The 19,981-nt window shown below is 43.7% G+C and overlaps 1 protein-coding gene across 1 annotated transcript in view; it reads right to left on the bottom strand.

The window, feature by feature from the left end:
- The window catches only part of TENM1 (teneurin transmembrane protein 1), a 696,753-nt gene that overhangs the window by 630,965 nt on the left and 45,807 nt on the right, over positions 1–19,981 (bottom strand). Inside the window, exon 2 of the mRNA XM_030210273.1 lies at positions 7,463–7,723. Within this exon, the coding sequence (XP_030066133.1) occupies positions 7,463–7,723 (261 nt within the window). The remainder of the gene's footprint in view (positions 1–7,462; positions 7,724–19,981) is intronic.

The following is a 19,981-nucleotide window of genomic DNA, read 5'->3' as shown; positions in this document are numbered from 1 at the left end:
AGTTATTACATACACTGTATCTTAAGGCCAAAACCTAGGGTGCAGTACGTGCAAAGCCTGTGCAGTTAATAAAGGGAGTGTGCCCAGAATCTGCCTTGTGTTTTACACACAGGGCAGAGTCACACATGATCGCTGTCTTATATGTATTCACAAATAGCATGGGTACACTCTGCCAATGCAGGGTAACACCGTGCTGGCCCTAAGTGAAACAAGAAAATGATATGACACAGTGGTGCACCCGCACCCTGTCTCTTGAACAGCAACAACCCCCGATCAACTCCCCAGCCCAATCAAGGTCTCCCTCCAATCACAATATGTCCCTCAAGATCTGCTTCCCCCAAAACATTTCACTCACTTGATCTTTCCCTGAGCATATATGGCAAATTGATCCCTAGTGGTAGTATCATGAGACTACCACTAGGGGTCAGAGCTGCCATCTTGAATACGAGGATTGGCCAAGGCAAAAGCAGAGGGGGGACTGTTCCTGCTTTTTACACTAGATACTAGGGAGTGTGAGGGTAAGTGAATGGAGTGGGTCTTGGGGGGAGGGGCTAGGATGTGCATTTAGGGTGGTCACTGAGGCCACTGGCTACTGGGGAGAGTTTGCCTACAGCAGAAAGTCTGGGTAGCAGGTAAGGATCTAGCATCGGAGGGTAGGGTTTCCAATCAGACCAGCTGGAGGGTGGGGTGAGAAATCATCTTGATGACGGCAGATGTTGAGCAGGGGTTGTGATCAGAGCAGGACCTTCATTGGGGTGGGTGTGTGGGATCTATGGAGGGGTATGATCACAATGTGAGAATGTGTAATTGGGATGGGGTGATTGGAGGAGGGCTCTCAAGAGTTAACCATGAGGTAGCATTAAGTACAGTTGCACTATCAGCAGTCATGACAACTAGCGTGCCACTCCAAATCAAAGCCAGCCACTCCTTTGCTCTGCTCGTCACACCCATAGCTCACCTTTGCCTGCGTGGCTGGTTTTAACATGTAGTATCACATGGAAAAACCCATGCCAGCTGCTTAGTGCGGCAAATAAAAGGGCTGTGTTATTGATTCCCTCTCTGTTTCCACATACAATTCAAACTTCTCTTTTCTCCTTTTGACCTCATGACCTGTCCTCTCTTACTCAGTGAATTTATTCAGGATGATACATCCCAAACATTATTGAAGTTGGTCAAGCTCCGACAGAGTTATGGAGAAAACAGGCTTTGTATAGGTTTTTTTTTTTTTTTTTTTTTAACACAGTGTAGTTTTGGGAGGGGGTGTGTCATGGGCGGAGAGTGGACATGGAAGCATTAACCAGCTTAGCACATTATACTTAGATGTAGGTGCCGAAATAGGCGTGTATTCTATAAAACCGCACATAACTTAATTGGCTTAACAAGCTAATGAGCGCTGATAACAGCACTTAACAAGCAATACCAAGCACTAATTGGCAATTATCAGAATTTATGCATGGAAATCCCTAAGCATATTATATAAAGAACTGCACCTAAATTGAAAAGCATACAGTTCAAAATAAATACACGTAGTTTAAAAGGGGCGTGTTTATGGACATTTCGTGGGCGTGCCAACATTTCCACACATAATTACAGAGTACGAGCCAGTGCACCTAAATATATGCGCATGGATTTATACCAGGTTTTTATTGGCATAAATGGGCGTGTGTAGATTTAGGCGCTACGGTATCAACTAAGTGTATTCTATAAACTGTACCTACATCTTAAAGAATATGCTTAAATCCGAGTGGATTTTTTAGGCACCATATATAGAATGTGGCTCTAAGTGGCTAATAAAGAGTTAACTCGAGAGTACTTAGTACCGCCTAAATTAAAGGCAGTAAGAGCTCCCCCATTAATCCCAAGCAGGTACTGTGAGTAATGACAGCATTAGCACACAACCTGCAATGAAATATTATTTATTTATTTATTTGTTTGTTTGTTACATTTGTATCCCACATTTTCCCAACTATTTGCAGGCTCAATGTAGCTTACATAGAACCAAAAGACGTTTGCCAAGACCGGTAGAGAAACAAATACAAGGTGATATTGTGGTCGAATAAGGTCCGTTTTTTACAGACACAATGGGGTCAAAGAGAGGGAAGGTTAAATAGTGCCCAATACAATTGTTGGGTTTGCTGTGCTGCAGAGTGTTGGCATCTATGTTGGGTCAATCGATTATGTCCTTTTGAACAGGTAGGTTTTTAGAGATTTCCTGAAGTTTAGATGGTCGTAGATTGTTTTCACTCCTTTTGGCAGTGCGTTCCATAGTTTTGTACTTATATATGAGAAGCTGGATGCACAGGTTGCTTTGTAATTGAGTCCTTTGCAGTATGGGTAGTGGAGGTTTAAGTATGTTCGAGATGATCCGGATCTGTTCCTGTTTGGCAGATCTATGAGGTCTATCATGTATCCTGGGACTATGCCGTAGATAATTAAAAAAAAATCTCCCAAAAAGTGCCGTGTTAACTCTGGGCTTAGTGTGCTGTAGAATTTTGTGTTGTCACACCTTAAGCCCAGATCCTAGCTTTAGTAAAAAGGGTCCCTAAATTAGTAATAAGAAGAAGGAATCTTGTGGATAAAGAAGCTAACTTTAAAAAGCATTTTCTGCAAATGAAGTACAGTTATTATAAAACTGCATAAGAAAAAGTAGTTGCATTTAAAGACAGTCCCTATTTTACATGATCTTTGCCAATACTGCTGATTTAAGATCAAAGTGTACCTGTGCATAGGTATTACCAGAAGTGTAGTTTGGGTAGAGGAGGGATAGAATTAAAATGTAGTGGATTAGCCTAATCCTTAGAGCAGTGTGGACTGAGAACCAGAAAAACCAGGGTTCAAATCCCACTAGAGCTCCTTGTAATCTTGGGCAAGTCACATAGGGCCAACTTTTACTAAAGTGGATTAGGCACTCAGGAGGGAATTCAATAAATGGTGCCGAAAATTCAGCGCCAAAAAATTGAGTGCTAAGGGCCAGATTCTACATAAGGAGCCTAAAACATCCACGCGGTAAACATTTCCGGCTAAGCATATTCTACAAGTGGCACCTAAACAATATAGAATATATATAGAATAAGTTACTTGATATCCCAGCGCCTAAAACTACTCGCCTCCATTTACACCAGTGAAAACATGGTGTAAATCCTGGCGCGAAGATTTAGGCGCAGAGGGCCATATTCTATAACTATGCGCATAAATTTCCGAATGCCCACGAAGTGCCCTTTTCCCCTGCCCATAACCATGCCCCTTTATGTCTGCACGCATTAGAAGTTAGGCCCAGTGCGTTACAGAATACGCTTACCGAGTTATGCGCATTTCTACGTATTGCCAATTAGTGCTAATTATTGCTAAAGTGATGAAATCAATGCTAATTAGTTTGTTAAGACGATTAAATTATAGAATCTGCCTGGATTTTGGTGTGGATCTCTAGCAGGCTTATTTTCGAAAGAGCAAGATGTCCATATTTTGACCCAGGAGATGGGCGTCTTTCTCTCATGGCTGCCCAAATTGGTATAATGGAAAGCCTCCAACTGCAGTCTGTCGCAGGAACAAACAAAGTTGACGGGGACGTGTCGGAGGCGTGGTAAAGGCGGGACTGGGGCATGTTTATCGGCCGAGGAGAGATGGGCGCCCTCGGCTGATAATGGAAAAAAGAAGAGCGGCAGTAGCGAGAATTTGGGCTGCTTTTTTGGACCCTTTTTCTCACGAACAAGTCCCCAAAAAGTGCCCCAACTGCCCAGATGACCACCGTGCAAATTTTTAAGACTGCCAAATAACATCAATAATTGGTTGTTAGCACTCAAATACTGCTGTTTCCAAGCTCATTAATCAATTTATTTGCACATGCATCTCTCATATGTGCTAAATATAAAATAGCCTCAGTGGCCCAGGGAACCTCACACTAGGACTCCACTGAAATGGCCAACATCATAGGTTCCTACCGCCTTCCGAAAAAACTCACAGAAATCAAAAAACTCCCTAACATTACATTCTTCCTGGGAGAAAAAGATTCTGTGACCAAAAAACGGAAAACGGTGATGCGTACACTATCAAAGTTTAGTCAAAGTCACTAGTCCACACTACTGTGGGTATTGATGGATCTGAAAAACTGCAGAATCCTTGATTAAACTTCCTTAGAAAATAATAGACTGAAGGAAATAGAGGACAACACGCATAAATGCACTATCAGGCGTTTATCATGTGACAATAGTCAAAAAAGCTCAAAAATGTGTAACTTAGCTTGAAATGTTATTTTGTATCTTCTCCACAATCGTGCCCAATCGAATTCTGTCCAATTCTGTCCAATTTTGATAGTGATGTTCAAAGTTGCTGCCTCCATCTAAACAATCACATTTCCAGGAAGTTCTTCAGATCAGTATTGGCTTCTCATACCGATCTACAAAGTGGGTATTATATTTTCTGTTCTCAATATTAATTGTTTTCTCTACTAAAGGTACTAAAGGTCGAAGTTTCTAGTCCCACTACATAGTGAATAGAAGAGTGATATAGCTTTAGATTTATGATATATTGTAATACTCTTTTGTAGTTGTAATACTTTTTGATCTCTCATATGTGCACAAAATTGGTCACAGAAATTTGGGCGTGATATATAGAATCCGGGTGTTAACGTGCAGTTAACCTGTGAAAACAGGCTAAAATGCAACCATGTTAAGTCATGTGTTAAAAAAGCACGTTACTGAATTTTTCAGATTTGTTTTACTGGTATGGCATGATTGGAGAATGGGTGTGGAAACATTAGCCAGCTAGTGTGTTGTACGCACAGTTAACATGTGAGCACTTAGCATCTATTAAATAGGAAATGGTAAGTGCCCTTGTATTAATTGAGAACGGGTACCACACGCTAGTGGAAATATTTACAAAGGACCTGAATTAAAAATACTAGAAACGTTACATTTGTAGATAAGGCGCAGTTCCAAAAGTACAAAGACTAGGGGACTAGAGGACACTCTATGAAGTTACATGGAAATACTTTTAAAACAAATAGGGAGGAAATAATTTTTCACTCAACGAATAGTTAAGCTCTGGAACTCTTTGCTGGAGGATGTGGTAACAGCGAGTTTGCTTATCTGGGTTTTAAAAAAGGTTTGACAAGTTCCTGGAGGAAAAGTCCATAGTCTGCTACTGAGACAGACATGGGGAAGCAACTACTTGCCCTGGGATTTGTAGCATGGAATGTTGGCACGATTTGGGATTCCGCCAGGTACTTGTGACCTGGCTTGGCCACTATTGGAAGCAGGACACTGGGCTAGATGGACCATTAGTTTGACACAGTAAGGCAACTCTTATGTTCAGCAAAGTCCCACATTAAGCCACATTAACTGCAAATGTTAATGTATTTCAGGAAAAGAGCCCCTTCAACTTCCATTGCCTCAAGTTGGACGTTTGGAACAGACAGTAAAAAAAGCGAGGAAATACAGCTGAGATAAGTTTTGCTCTCTTCTATTCTTTAAAATTGTCTGGTGGTTTTTTTTTTTTGCATTACATTTTTTTATTAGTTTTTCAGGGGGTCTTTTACTAAAGCTTAGCTCGAGTTATCTGCAGCAGGGCCCATCTTATTCCTACGGGTCCTACTGCAGATAACTCAAGCTAAGCTTTAGTAAAAGACCCCCTGTATTAGGTAAAATATGTCTTTGGTGTATAGACAAAAGAAATAAAAATTAAGGGTGACAATACAAGGAGTATTAATGATGTATAGGGCTTTTAAGTGAGCTGTTTTTCGGCTAAACTCACTGAAATTAAAGCTCGGCTGTGGGAGCAGTCTATACTGAACTCTCATTTTGTCCCTTTCTCAATCAAGTCCAATTAAGTGCCACAGGATTGTGTAACTCTCTAGACATACTATTTTTGATTTTTTTTTTGTATTTCTATTTTTTGTCTCTCCCCTGGGATTTTTGTACAGTTGGTAGTGATTTATTTCAGTAAATGCAGAAGGCGTGCCTACGGTTACCATATTTTGTCCTCTCAAAAAGAGGACACATGTCCCGCCCCCTATCCCGCCCACACCCCACCCACTTCACATCCTCACCCCACCCCCTGTCACATATTCCCCTGCCCTCCTCCCTGGATCACATATTCCTCTCCCCGTCACCTCCTCTCCCCCGGGTCACCTCCCCTTCCCTCCCCTTACTTACTACTTACTATCTACTGCCCTGGTGGTCTAGTGAACTCTTCGGGCCAGGAAAGAGCCCCCTCTTTCCTGCCTGGAGCTCTGTCCTTGCCCTGCATCCTGTTGCTGTGACGGTCTCAGGATTCAAAATGGCCGCTGAGAGTTTAAGTCCCACGAGGCTGCTTCAACTCTCGGCGGCCATTTTGAATCCTGAGACCTTCACAGCAACAGGATGTAGGCAAGGGCAGCGCTCCAGGCAGAAAAGATGGGGCTCTTTCCTGCCCCGAAGAGGTCACTAGACCACCAGGGCAGTAGATAGTAGGGAGGGGGAGGCTAGGATAGGCCCGCTGCCCGCCCATTGTCCAGAAATCCAGACAAACGGGCGGACTGGCAAAACCCGTCTGGACGCCTGGACACATCCTCAAAAAGAGTTCATGTCCGGGTAAATCCGGACATATGGTAACCCTAGGCATGCCCAGCATCTACTCTTCATTTCCTGCACAGGGTAGACACTTAGTGCAGGAGCACGGTATTACATAACCTGAGCTGATAGCTCTATCTACCCAGACATGTAGCACAGCCTGGGCACAACCTGAGAACTACAAACACACCCACAGTGGTACAATCCATTCCCACTCTTGTTCCAAACCCCTTTGATCTGAACCTCTCCTTCCAATCCTACATCCCCATCCTGATGCCCCCAAGCCTACCTAATGATACCTTGCATCCACTGTTCCCCCAATCACCCTCAAGCAGGTAACTCCTTCTGTGTCCCCCCAGCCCAATAATACGTTGCAAACTCCCTAAGAGCATACTGTCCCACTAATCAGATCCTCCCAATAGGCTACTCTCCCCTGAGCAGTAACACCTCAACAGTAGCTCTCCTCCCAATTTCCTAGCCTCCTCCCCACCTCCCTGATCCCCCATGGTACTTAACCAGGGGTATTCCTGGTGATCCAGTGTGGTGATACAGGAGTGATCCCCCTCCAGTCTCATCCTGCTGAACCCAGGTTCAAAATAACACTGATGACACCTAGTGGTAGTCTTGCATGCACACACAAATGGAAACTAATGGATGGCCACGACGGCCAAGATTTCCTTCAAAAATAAAACACAAAGATCTGCATTACAAAAAAAAAAAAAAGACCACAAGACAGGACCACTTCATTAGAAAAGAAGAATATTGTTTGACTGAATCTATGCAATTTTTAAGAGCAAGTAAATCTGAATTAAAATTGCCTAACTTCAATACAGAGAGAAGTAAAACCGAAAAGAGAAAGTTACATGCTCGTTCTAAAGCCTGCTCTGCGCGTGTTTATAGATAATCTGGATTGTTACCATTTTCCCCATCAGACTTCCTTTCATGGTCAGTGTCAGTCAAGGACAATGCTGAATTTGCCCGGCTCGATAAACAGGAGCTATGTTCTGATTTCATATCCCTTATCCACATCATCAGGGCATGATCTGGTGAAGAACCACCTTCGGTTTCAGTGTCCACATCTGAACCCATCGCTAATGGGTAGCCATGCTGAGGAACACCATGTAAGTCTGCCTGGTAGCCAGAGTACAGGATGGGTGGGGGTTCACAGAATTCCATCTCTGAAAAATAAATTGTTCAGAGTATAGTTTAGAAATAAATATTAAATTTACTGTTCTTGATTATCTTTTTTTGATGGAAAGAATGCTGCATTTTAATTACTACCATCAGATCTGGTAAATCCATATACTTGAAGTATGTAACACCTCAGTTTTTATATGGATTGGAAAAAAATTTTTTGTAACTAGACTAGAAAAATAGCTACCAGTTAGACATTATAATGTCCAAATATATGGACAAACCAAGTGTGCATTAACCAGGTTTGGTTATACCACATTACTACAAAAATGTGAATTTCATGACCTTTTGAGAGTACCTGAAAACTAGTTTCTCAATACATTTATGGTCTCAACCAAATTTTGATTTTTTTTTTTTAATGAAGCCTTGTAGCTACACCATGGTGTATGTTAGACTATAATGAAAAATATATGTTTTATTCATGGTAGAATCGTAGATATCCAGTTTCAACCACAGGACATCTCTGTAGGAAACAGAGAATGTGCAGAATTGAGATCTGTTAGAATGGAAAAGGGAACACGGACACTTCACTAAGCAGAGATTTTCAAATACGGGGGGGGGGGGGGGGGGGGGGATCAGATATCCACCAGTGATTGAGATCTCCAAATTACTAATGCCAACATAGCCCATTCACTTTGAATGGGCTGTGTCCGCATTGCCATGCAGCTTTGTAAACAGGGGAGTAGACTAAAAATATTTCAGAGAGGCCAAAAAAATGTATAAAGGGAGTGATTGAAGATTTAGAAATAAACTGGCGGACTAACCAGCAGCTGTGCGGAGAGGAGGAGGAGAAAGAGAGATAGAGAAGAATATTTTTTACAAGCATTTACTGCCGAATTCTATGTACCGTTCTGCACTGAAATCTAAGCGTATTCCATAACAATGCGCATAACTTAATTGGCTTAACATGCTAATCAGCATTGATAACAGCACCTAACAAGCAATAATGAGAATTGGCAATAATTAGAATTTGCGTGCACAACTCACTAAGCACATTCTGTAATGAACTATGCCCCAATTCTAACGTGCGCAGTTCAAAAGGGGCATGGTTATGGGCAGGAAAATGGGCGTTTCATGGGCATTCCAAAATTTACATGCGTAATTATAGAATATAGCCCAGTGAGCGTAAATCCATGCGCAGGGATTTATGCCATGTTTTCATTGGTGTAAATGGAGGTGCTTAGTTTTAGGTGCTGGAACATCAAGTAAGCGTATTCAATACACCGCACCTAAATCTAGGTGCCGCTTACAGAATACGTTTAACTGGTATTGTTTACCGCTGGATTCTTTTAGGCACCTTATATAGAATCTGGCCCTTAATGCTTTTATGATTAGCTTAGAATAACATTGGTTTTCTTCTTCACTATCTCCTTTCCCTTCCACCAAGCTCCCTTCCGTTCACCTCCTCTTTCTTACAGACCCTGAGATTGGTCCTACAACAAGGCTTTCAGTAACTGAAATAACTTCTCCTTACCTACCACCAGTTTTCCTTCATGGAGACCCCTTCCTACCAGAGGCGTAGCCAGACAGCCAAATTTGGGTGGGCCCGAGCTCAAAATGGATGGGCACAGAATTCAGTCCATCCTGGCCCCCTTCCACTCTGCTCTTTGCATTCTGCCTCTCCCCCTACCCTCAAACACAAAATGTTAAATACCTGAGCTGATGGGGATCCCCAAACTGCACTAGCTGAAGACTTCCTCTTCCGCAGGCAGCCAGTGCTCTTTCCAAACAGCAGGTGGCAGCATTTGACTTGAGCTGACACCGCTGCCAGAAGTCCATACATACTCAGTGCTTCTGCATGGGTGAAAACTGAGCATGTGCAGAGGGGCTGATATGTGGCACCAGCTGCTGTTTGGAAGAGTATTGGCTGCCTGAGGAGGAGGAAATCTTTAGGCTTTGCGGATTCCCGCCAGCCACAGCATGAGTGCCACAATTTTGGGTGGGCCTGAGTCCAAATTGGGTGGGCTGTGGCCCACCCAGGCTCACCTGTAACTACGCCACTGCTTCCCACGGAAGACATAATACTACTACTACTTAACATTTCTAGAGCACTACTAGGGTTATGCAGCGCTGTACAAAATAAACAAAGAAGGACGGTCCCTGCTCAAATGAGCTTACAATCTAAAGAACGAAATGTCAAGTTGGGCAGTCTAGATTTCCTGGGTAGAGGTGTAGAGGTTAGGTGCCGAAGGCGACATTGAAGAGGTGGGCTTTAAGCAGAGATTTGAAGATGGGGAGAGAGGGGGCCTGACGTATGGGCTCGGGGAGTTTGTTCCACGCGTGGGGTGAGGCGAGGCAGAAAGGGCGGAGCCTGGAGTTGGTGGTGGTGGAGAAGGGTACTGAAAGGAGGGATTTATCTTGAGAGCGGAGGTTACGGGTAGGAACGTAAGGGGAGATGAGGGTTGAGAGGTAAGGAGGGGCTGCTAATCTTAGTCTTCTTCCATCACTTTCCTTCTATTCCTCCTTGGAGAACTTGTACTGTCTCTCCCTCCCCACAGAAGCATAACTAATTCTGATCTTTTTTAACACAGGGAAAGATGGCATTCCCCACTAATTGCTCCTTGTGATTTTGGGCAAGCCACTTCACCTTCCATTGCTTGTCAGTTAGCTTCATTATTTTTCTAACAGGAGCCATGTTGGAAAAAACACTTTAGTGTGAGAGCTGAGTCTGTTTCTGGACAAGGCAAATGACACACTGGATGGTGGTGGTGGTGGTGGTGGGAGGGAGGGAGTCCTCGTCTAATCACACAGTTGAGTTCCTCTCCTGATATGGCCAGTGTCGCTGTTCAGGCGCATAGAGTAATTTGTTTAACAAAAAAAAAAAAGTCCATATCCTACATGTTTCTCTTTCCCTAAGCCCATCTCCCCCTGCACATTCTCTATGACTGTTCTCTAGCTCTTACTACTACTACTATTTAGCATTTCTATAGCGCTACAAGGTGTGCGCAGCGTTGCACAAACATAGAAGAAAGACAGTCCCTGCTCAAAGAGCTTACAATCTAATAGACAAAAAAAAAAAAAAAATAAAGTAAGCAAATCAAATCAATTAATGTGAACGGGACGGAAGAGAGGAGGGTAGGTGGAGGCGAGTGGTTACAAGTGGTTACGAGTCAAAAGCAATGTTAAAGAGGTGGGCTTTCAGTCTAGATTTAAAGGTGGCCAAGGATGGGGCAAGACGTAGGGGCTCAGGAAGTTTATTCCAGGCGTAGGGTGCAGCAAGACAGAAGGCGCGAAGTCTGGAGTTGGCAGTCGTGGAGAAGGGAACAGATAAGAAGGATTTATCCATGGAGCGGAGTGCACGGGAAGGGGTGTAGGGAAGGACGAGTGTGGAGAGATACTGGGGAGCAACAGAGTGAGTACATTTATAGGTTAGTAGAAGAAGTTTGAACAGGATGCGAAAATGGATAGGGAGCCAGTGAAGGGTCTTGAGGAGAGGGGTAGTATGAGTAAAGCGACCCTGGCGGAAGATGAGACGGGCAGCAGAGTTTTGAACCGACTGGAGAGGGGAGAGGTGACTAAGTGGGAGGCCAGCAAGAAGCAGATTCTTTCAGTCTAGATTTAAAGGTGGCCAAGGATGGGGCAAGACATAGGGGCTCAGGAAGTTTATTCCAGGCGTAGGGTGCAGCACACTCTCTTCCAACTCTACCCCAGCTAGTCCCAATCCCCATCCCATCCACAAGAGTTTTCACCATTCTGTCTCCACTTCCATACCTTTGAAACTTGCTCTCTCTGTTTTTAAATCCTCCTACATTTGCTCCAAGGCTACTCTGTAACAACAATTTTGCTTTCTTCTGGCACTATGTGACTCTCAGCAAGTTTAAGCAGCTCAGGGGCCATTTTCAAAGTCGCGGTAGGGCTAACGCACAGGTAGCGTGTGCCAAATCGGCACTTACGCCAGGGTAGCACGTGCATGCAGCAATAATTCTGAGTCTAGCGCACACCTAATCCTGCGGTTGAAAATATTTTTCTATTTTCTATTGCTGGGGGGGGGGGGGGGGGGGGGGGGGGGGGGGGGCGTTCCCAGAGGTAATCAGCAGCGTGGCCATGTTGGTGTGCGCTACATGGTTACCGCATGAGTAGCCCTTACCGCTAAGTCAATGGCTGGCGGTAAGGGCTCAGGCCATAAATAGGCACATGCTAACTTTAATTTTTTCGCACGCCCATTAAAAAATGGCCTTTTTCCCAGCTGCGGGAAAAAGTGGCCCAGTTTGTGTCCAAAAGATGTGCCCACACTACAGCAGGCCACTTTTTACCGCAGCTTTGTAAAAGTGACCTAGTTCCTGCCTTGCTCTTAGTCTTATGAGAATAGTGAAGAGGTTTGGGCAACAAGGAATTCAAACAGAGAGTTGAATGGTGAAGATAGAAAAAAAAAACTGACATGGGGAAGAAAGATTAGAAGGCCACACTTAGGGTTGAAAGGACTCCAGGCCTTGCAATGAACACTGGGGACAGGAACGTACCTATTGTATCTAAATTTAATTCACCTTGAGGAACTACAGAAGAGGTGCGTGCTAAATCCAGTTCCCTTTTACAGGAATGACGGTTCCTTTCCTCTCTTCCTCTTTTCACATATTGAAGCCTACTAGGCTCTCTTATGTTTTCCCTTGTTTTGGTTCATGGAGAATAGAATTAGGATGCTAAGATGGACAGAAAGAAGGCTTGACTTTACTATTCCATTTTTTCCATTTCCTCTAAGTTCAAGTTACTAACATAGCCATTGAGGTTGTTAAGAGAACACTCACACTAGTAAGACCTGTCTATTGGATTTCACTCTCTGAGGGGTCCTTTTACAAAGCTGTGGTAAAATGCGGCCTGTGGTAGTGTAGGCGTATCTTTTCAGAACGCGCTGGGCCACTTTTTACCATGGCTGGGGAAAAAAGCCATTTTTTAATGGGCCGGGAAATAGGCATACGCAAAAATTAAAACTAGCGCGCGCCTATTTACGACCTGAGCCCTTACCACCAGCCATTTGACCTAGCGATAAGGGCTCATGCGCTATCCACGTGGTAACGATGCAGTGTGCGCCAATGTGGCCGTGTTGCCAATTACCACCGGGAATGCCCCCCTGTAGTAGAAAATTGAAAAACGTTTTCTACCGTGGAATTCGGTGTGCGCCAAACTTAGAATTACTGCTGGGTGCGTGCGCCACCCCGGTGGTAGGGCCGATTTGGTGCATACTTACCTGCGCGTTAGCCCTCCAACAGCTTTGTACAAAAGGCCCCTGAGTGAGTTAGGAGAAAATTGTCTTACTAAGAAATACTTATGTTGTAGGCTGAATGGGAATATATTTAATTTTTAAAATTTATTTATTGCATTTGTACCCCACATTATCCCACCTTTTTGCAGGCTCAATGTGGCTTACAGAGTGTTGTTATGATGCAGTCATTACATGATCTCAGATACAGTCAATAATAAGCTAAGGTAGGTAATTTAGATGCAGGTGCTAGGTAGGTGTTGTGAGAGGTGTTTTAGATGCATCTGAGTAGTTTGGGGAATAGTTAGTGAGGATGTCCTTAGTAGGCTTTGTTAAAGAGATGTGTCTTCAAAGATTTGCGAAAGCTGGTTAGGTTGCCCATTTTTTTTCAGGGTCATGATACTTTTGAAAACAAGACAGCACACCTTAAAAATTATTTGTGTTTTCACTGGGAGCCAGGGCATATTAATCAGCAATGGGGACACATGATCGAATATAGCTTTGTGAAAAAATAAGCCTAGCCACTGTATTCTGAAGCAGCTGCAATCTCTGCAATTACTTTTGAGTAATTCCAGTTTACAGAGAATTACAGTAGTCCAATTGTGCTAATACCGATAACTGCTCTAGTAATTAGGGATAAAATAAGAATAGACTAAGCAAAGCTGTTTTAACTTAAAGAAAACCTTCTGAAATGAATGTTTAATTTGAGCATTCATTGTCATAGCGGAATCTAAAATGACCCTCCCCCCTCTGGACTTTCATATCTACTTTTAACTGAGACCTAACTAAACAACAGAGATGGTTAGAAATATTAGCTAGATTTGTACTGAACCAAAGAACCTTCGTCTTATATGAATTTAACTTAAGCATAGCAGTGAGAGGCCATTGTTTAATTTTCTCCATACAACAGCGAATCTTAGAGAATGTACTATTTTTTTTGTTACATTTGTACCCCGGGCTTTCCCACTCATGGCAGGCTCAATGCGGCTTACATGGGGCAATGGAGGGTTAAGTGACTTGCCCAGAGTCACAAGGAGCTGCCTGTGCCTGAAGTGAGAATCGAACTCGGTTCCTCAGTTCCCCATGTAGAAGGAAGTCGGCCCTTGCAGATCACCAATGTGGCCGCGCAGGCTTCTGCTTCTGTGAGTCTGACGTCCTGCACGTACGTGCAGGACGTCAGACTCACAGAAACAGAAGCCTGCGCAGCCTTCTACATGGAATGTTGCTAGTGGAATAGCAACATTCCATGTAGAATCTCCAATAGTAGCAACATTCCATGTAGAATCTCCAATAGTATCTATTTTATTTTTGTTACATTTGTACCCTGCGCTTTCCCACTCATGGCAGGCTCAATGCAGCTTACATGGGGCAATAGAGGGTTAAGTGACTTGCCCAGAGTCACAAGGAGCTGCCTGTGCCTGAGGTGGGAATTGAACTCAGTTCCTCAGTTCCCCAGGACCAAAGTCCACCACCCTAACCACTAGGCCACTCCGCCAAATTAACAAGAAAATTAACAAGAAAATTAAGAAAATATCATCTGAATAAGACAAAAGTTTCACGCCAGATTCCATATAGATGTTATATGACAACGGAGATATAGGAGACCCCTGTAAGACTCTACAAGCCAGTCACCAAGAGAAAGAAAATCTACCATCCCTAGTCCCAGGCACTCACCCTACTGGCCCTTACCGCTGCCCCTTGGCCATAAGGGTATGCCTGCTCCCTTCATGGGCTGAAGAGAAAAGAGAAAGGAAAACTTTTTTACCTCAGCCCTTTTCAAGCATGGCTTCTGTGCACTGTTCCTCTCCATCCCTCTGACAATTCTATCGCCGTTTTACCTTATCCGACGTTCAACATTTGTCACTGTACAGCAGTTATCTCAACAGCAAATCGAAGCAGTTTCTGACAGGTTCTTCCTGTACCTGAGCAGAACTCCTCTGTTTCAGCTACGCTTGATGAAATAAATGTGTTTATTTGTATGCATTAAATTACAGTTGAGATCTAAGTGTCTGAGGTTTTTTCCTTTGGATGTTGGAGTGGTTTAACTGGCTGGTAAATAATGCAGTGCAGCACAGTGTGAGACCAGTACAGTGGGGGGAGTAAGGTTTTTCACTGTACTAGCTTTTTAAAGATAGTGGGCTTGACTTTGGACTCACTTTGCTTACATTGTTGTGGCTGGGAACATGGAATATTCCTGGCTGCAAAAATGCAAAACCAAATTTATCATGAGTTAGTGAATCCTACAGCAAACTTTGGCATGGTGAAATGGCACAGAATTGTGCTGTGTTACCACGGGTTGGTAAACAGGCTTCTAAAAAATTTAATAAAGAAACGACAAACAAAAAATCATGCTGGGTTTCTGGTGCCATTTTATATGGCACAAATTAACAATATTGTCTACCACCATCTATAGGCATGATTTGAATTGGCTGCACTGGCGGAGCGGAAGGGACTGGGGATTACCCCGCCTTCTGAAAAGTAATAGAGTGAACCCTTTCTTTGGTAGTGGAGGGGAAGCTTAGGGTCCCTGTTACTAAGCAGCGGTAAGCCCACCGCAGGCTTACCACACTCCAATCTGGAGCTACCGCCAGCACAATACGGGTGTTGGTGGTAGTTCAACCCCCAGCGCACGGCATTTCTGGTGCTAGTCAGCGCTGCGCACTACCTGGTTACCACTGGGTTAGTGTGGGAGCCCTTACCGCCACCTCAATGGGTGGTGGTAAATGTGTCGTCATCCCCCACATGGCCATGCAGTAAGAGCAATCTTAACACATAGCCATGTCTTTTTTTCGGCCGTCTTACCCACTGCGATAAAAACGGACCCAAGTTACGAGCATTATTACTGAATATGCTTGGATTTTGGCGTGGATCTCTATAGAATCTATGGGAGTAAGTGTCCAGTGCAGCAAACTAAGAGGCAGGGAAGCTCAGGTTCAAATCCTGCATCTGCCATATATATTCCTTATGACCTTCGGCAAGTGACCTTATCCTTCATTGCCTCATGTACAAATTTAGGGGCCCTTTTCCTAAGCTGCAGTAAGCACTATCGTCTGCTTACTGCAGCATAAAAAGGCTTATCGTGGGATGTCAGCAGGCATCCTGCAGTAAGATCCCAATCTGTGTGTGCGAACTGTGCATTAATTTTGTTTTTGTGTATCTGGAGGGTGGAGAATGGACATTTTGGTGCTAATCGGTTAGCGCATCTACTTTACCATGTGCAGCATTAGGGTATGGCCATTGATTCAAATAATGGAAAAGCAGCTATTTTACTGCTGCAGTAAAAATGGCCTTAGCATGCAGGAAAGGCCCACGTAAGAGTGCACTCAGGCCACTTTAGTACATAAGTACATAAGCACTGCCACGCTGGGAAAAGACCAAAGGTCCATCAAGCCCAGCACTCTGTCTCCGATAGAGGCCAATCCAGGCCCCAAGAACCTGGCAAAACCCCAAAATTGAATAACGATCAATGGACTTTTCCTTCAGGAATCTGTCCACACCCCCTTTAAACTCAGCAAGGCCAGCTGCCGTCACTACCTTCTCCGGCAATGAGTTCCAGAGCCTAACCACACGCTGAGTAAAGAAAAACTTTCTCCAATTTGTTTTAAACCTACCACATTCTAATTTCATCTTGTGTCCCCTAATTCTATTATTGTTAGAAAGCGTAAACAAACGCTTCACATCTGTCCGCTCTACCCCACTCATTATTTTGTAGACTTTCTACCGTAGCTTAGTAAAAAGGCCCGTTAGATTGCAAGACCTCTTGGACAGGGAAATAGCTTGTGCAGCTGAATATGTAACTCCCTTAAACCTCAGATTTCCAAAAAGGTACGAAATTCCACACTGGAAAAAGACTAGGGGGGAAAGCCCAAACGTTCATTATTTGTGGAGGTGCTTTTGTTATTGTTCCTGTGAACGTAATTTTGAATTTTAAGTAACTACTATATGTTACTTAAATTTCAAAATTACATTCACAAGAACAATAACAAAAAGATCAATTTTGAAACAGAAAAGAGAACACAGAAAATAGAGATGTAATAATAACTCAAGGCAATAAAACATAATAAAAAAAACAACAAAAACCCAAACAAACAAAACCCCAAAATCCATGTGTCCTATAAGAATAAAAGAAAGAGGGGAACCAAGAAAGAAAAAAAGGAAATTCAAAAATAAAGAAAAAACCAATATAACCAACCAACAAAAAGCCTGAGTTTTATTTTGCATGTTTACTCTTTCCTTTATTTCTGCAATAAGGACAAGGAGGAGGTTTGACAAGTACTGTATCAAGAAGCTAAGTGTTTCACATTACCTTTTCATTTGGATATAAATATTGTATGACTTGACTGTAATACGGAGAGTTTGTTATTGAACAACATGAAGCATTCATGAGATGTTACCTACTGAAACCAGTGATTAGATGTACTTATTAGTTCCATGTTAGAGATGGACGTTTTTTCACAAAATGATTTTTTATCGCACTGATTAAAAAGAACCAGTAGTGTAAATTCCACTTAAGCAGCCTCTGTAATGTGGGAAGCTCAGCTGAAAAGGAGCCCAGTGACCTTGCGCTGCTGAAACAGAAGCAGAGCACGACAAACATTATTTACATTAAAATAAACTACTGGGCTGCTTGCCACCAGGCTTTTTCCCGATGAAAGTACTTCAGCTCTGCTCCCCAGCAGCTGGAGAAGAACATAACCACCTCACCTCCTTCTGCCAGGTCAACATCTTGCAATAAAAACAGTGCCATTTTGCCACTCTCATCATGAGACTGGCCTGGCAGTGGGAAAGTAAGGAATTTATGCTCCAGCTGCCTGGGGTAAGAGCTGAAGTACCGTATTTTCATGCATACAGGCCAGGACAGAAGAATAGCATGATCAACAAGACTTCTCTTGTACAAGTCTCTGGTGAGGCCCCATTTAGAATACTGTGTGCAGTTCTGGAGAAGGCACTTATGGAAAGATATAAACAGGATAGGGTCGGTCCAGAGAGCGGCTACAAAACTGGTCAGCGGTCTCGGTCATAAAACATATAGGGATAGGCTCATGAACCTTGATATGTATATGTTGGAAGAGAGGCGGGAGAGAGGGGATATGATAGAGGCATTTAAATACCTCAGCGGCGTTAATATACAGGAGGTGAGCCTTTTTCAAATGAAGGAAACCGCTAGAACTAGAGGGAATAAGATGAAGTTAAGAGGAAACAGGTTTAGGATGAATCTGAGGAAATGTACTCTTTCATGGAAAGGGCGGTGAAAGCACGGAATGGCCTCCCGGTGGAGGTTGTGGAGACAAAGACTGTGTCAGAGTTTAAAAAAGCCTACATCTACGCGCACTTGCCCAAATTCTATAACCACACGCGTAGATGTGATTGATAGGCTTGGCACACCCACCTTTCTCTCATCACTGCGCCTCCTTTTTGTCTACGCGCGTGAGAATTTACATTCGCTGCTTTATAGAATATATCCAGCAAAGCGCACATGTAAATTCCACTTAATTCCAATTAGTGATAAGTGGTTATTATCAGTCAGTTATCAATACTAAGTGGCTCATTAAACAATTAAGGCGCGTGTGTAGATTAGGCGCACGCACAAATCTAACAGAATGGTCCAATGTGCAATATATAGAATCTGGGGATTATGAGCATTGGCACATTATTCCCCAGATTCTACATAGCAGGGGCACAGCCAGACTTCGGCGGGAGGGGGGTCCAGAGCCCGAGGTGGGGGGGGACCCATTTTAGCCCGCCTCCCCCAGTTGCCGACCCCCACACCGCCGACCCTCCCTGCCACTTTCAACCCCCCCCACCCCCGCCACTGCCACCAGGGCCGGTCTTAGGCCGAGGCAACCGAGGCGGCCGCATAGGGCCCCGCGCTTAGGGGGGCCCCGCGCAGCGTGCCTCAGTCAGCCTTGACCTAGTTCTGCCCGGGGATCGCCGCCACTTGTCCGAACTGCCCGCCCTCTTCTCTCCCCCACGATTGATCCCTTTCCTTTTTTGCTTTTAAATTTACCTCCAGTCCGGCAGCGTCAGTGAAAGCGCTCCCAGTAAAAGTGACCCAAAATCGCGGTAAAAACGCCTTTTTTTCCCGATTATCAGCTAAAGACGCCCATCTCTCCTCGGCTGATAACCACGCCCCAGTTCTGCCTCCACCACGCCTCCGACACGCCCCCGTCAACTTTATTCATTCCCGCGACGGAGTGCAGTTGGAAACGCCCAAAATCGGCTTTAAATTATACCGATTTGGGCGCCTTTGCGAGACAAACATCTATCTCCCGATTTAGGTCGCACTATAGGCGTTTTTCTCTTTCGAAAATAAGCTGGTCTGCCTCCTAAAAAAGTGAGGTGAGGTGAAGTGAAGCAGAAGGAGGGAGGGAGGGAGGGAGGGAAGCCTTTACTCCTTCTGCCTCAGTAAATTTTGCTTAGGAACCCCCTCATTTGATTTTCGCAAGTGAATATGAAAGAAACATTGCATGACGTGTAAACATAAGCTGTGATTACACTAAATAGGCAATTGGTTTTATTTTAATTTGAGCAAATATATTCCACTTAAAAAGTAGTCTCAGGCGGATAACAGCACAATCAGTTTTACAAACATTTTTTTATAATTCACACAAACAAGCCTCCCTCATGTACCCAAAGAGTAAATCTCTTTAACATTAAGAACATAAGAATTTCAGACATAGCCATGTTTTTTTCACAGATCGCCTAAACTCTCATAATTCGATATAACTCTAATATTCATTGGCAAGACGTTCCAGAGTTCAGAGCCCTTTCCAACTATGGTTGTATTAAAGGGTTTCTTCAGTCAACATATAAATTCTTGACGGAATTGTCTGACATCTTGGACTGATCTAAGGGCTCTTTTTGGGTCCTGTTTACTAAGCCACGCTAGAGGAGCGTTAGCGTTTTTAGCACGTGCTATGTAGGTGCCCACAATATTCCTGTGGGCACCTACAGCATTAGCGCACGCTAATTTTGTGCACGTGCTAAAAATGCAAGCACACCTTAGTAAACAGGGCCCTTTGGTTGGTAATGATTTAAAAGGTCTTGA

Source organism: Microcaecilia unicolor, chromosome 7 (assembly GCF_901765095.1).
Source record: "Microcaecilia unicolor chromosome 7, aMicUni1.1, whole genome shotgun sequence".
In the NCBI taxonomy this organism is placed as follows: domain Eukaryota; kingdom Metazoa; phylum Chordata; class Amphibia; order Gymnophiona; family Siphonopidae; genus Microcaecilia; species Microcaecilia unicolor.
The sequence above is the reverse complement of the archived record's forward strand: the minus strand, read 5'-3'. Positions and strand labels throughout refer to the sequence as shown.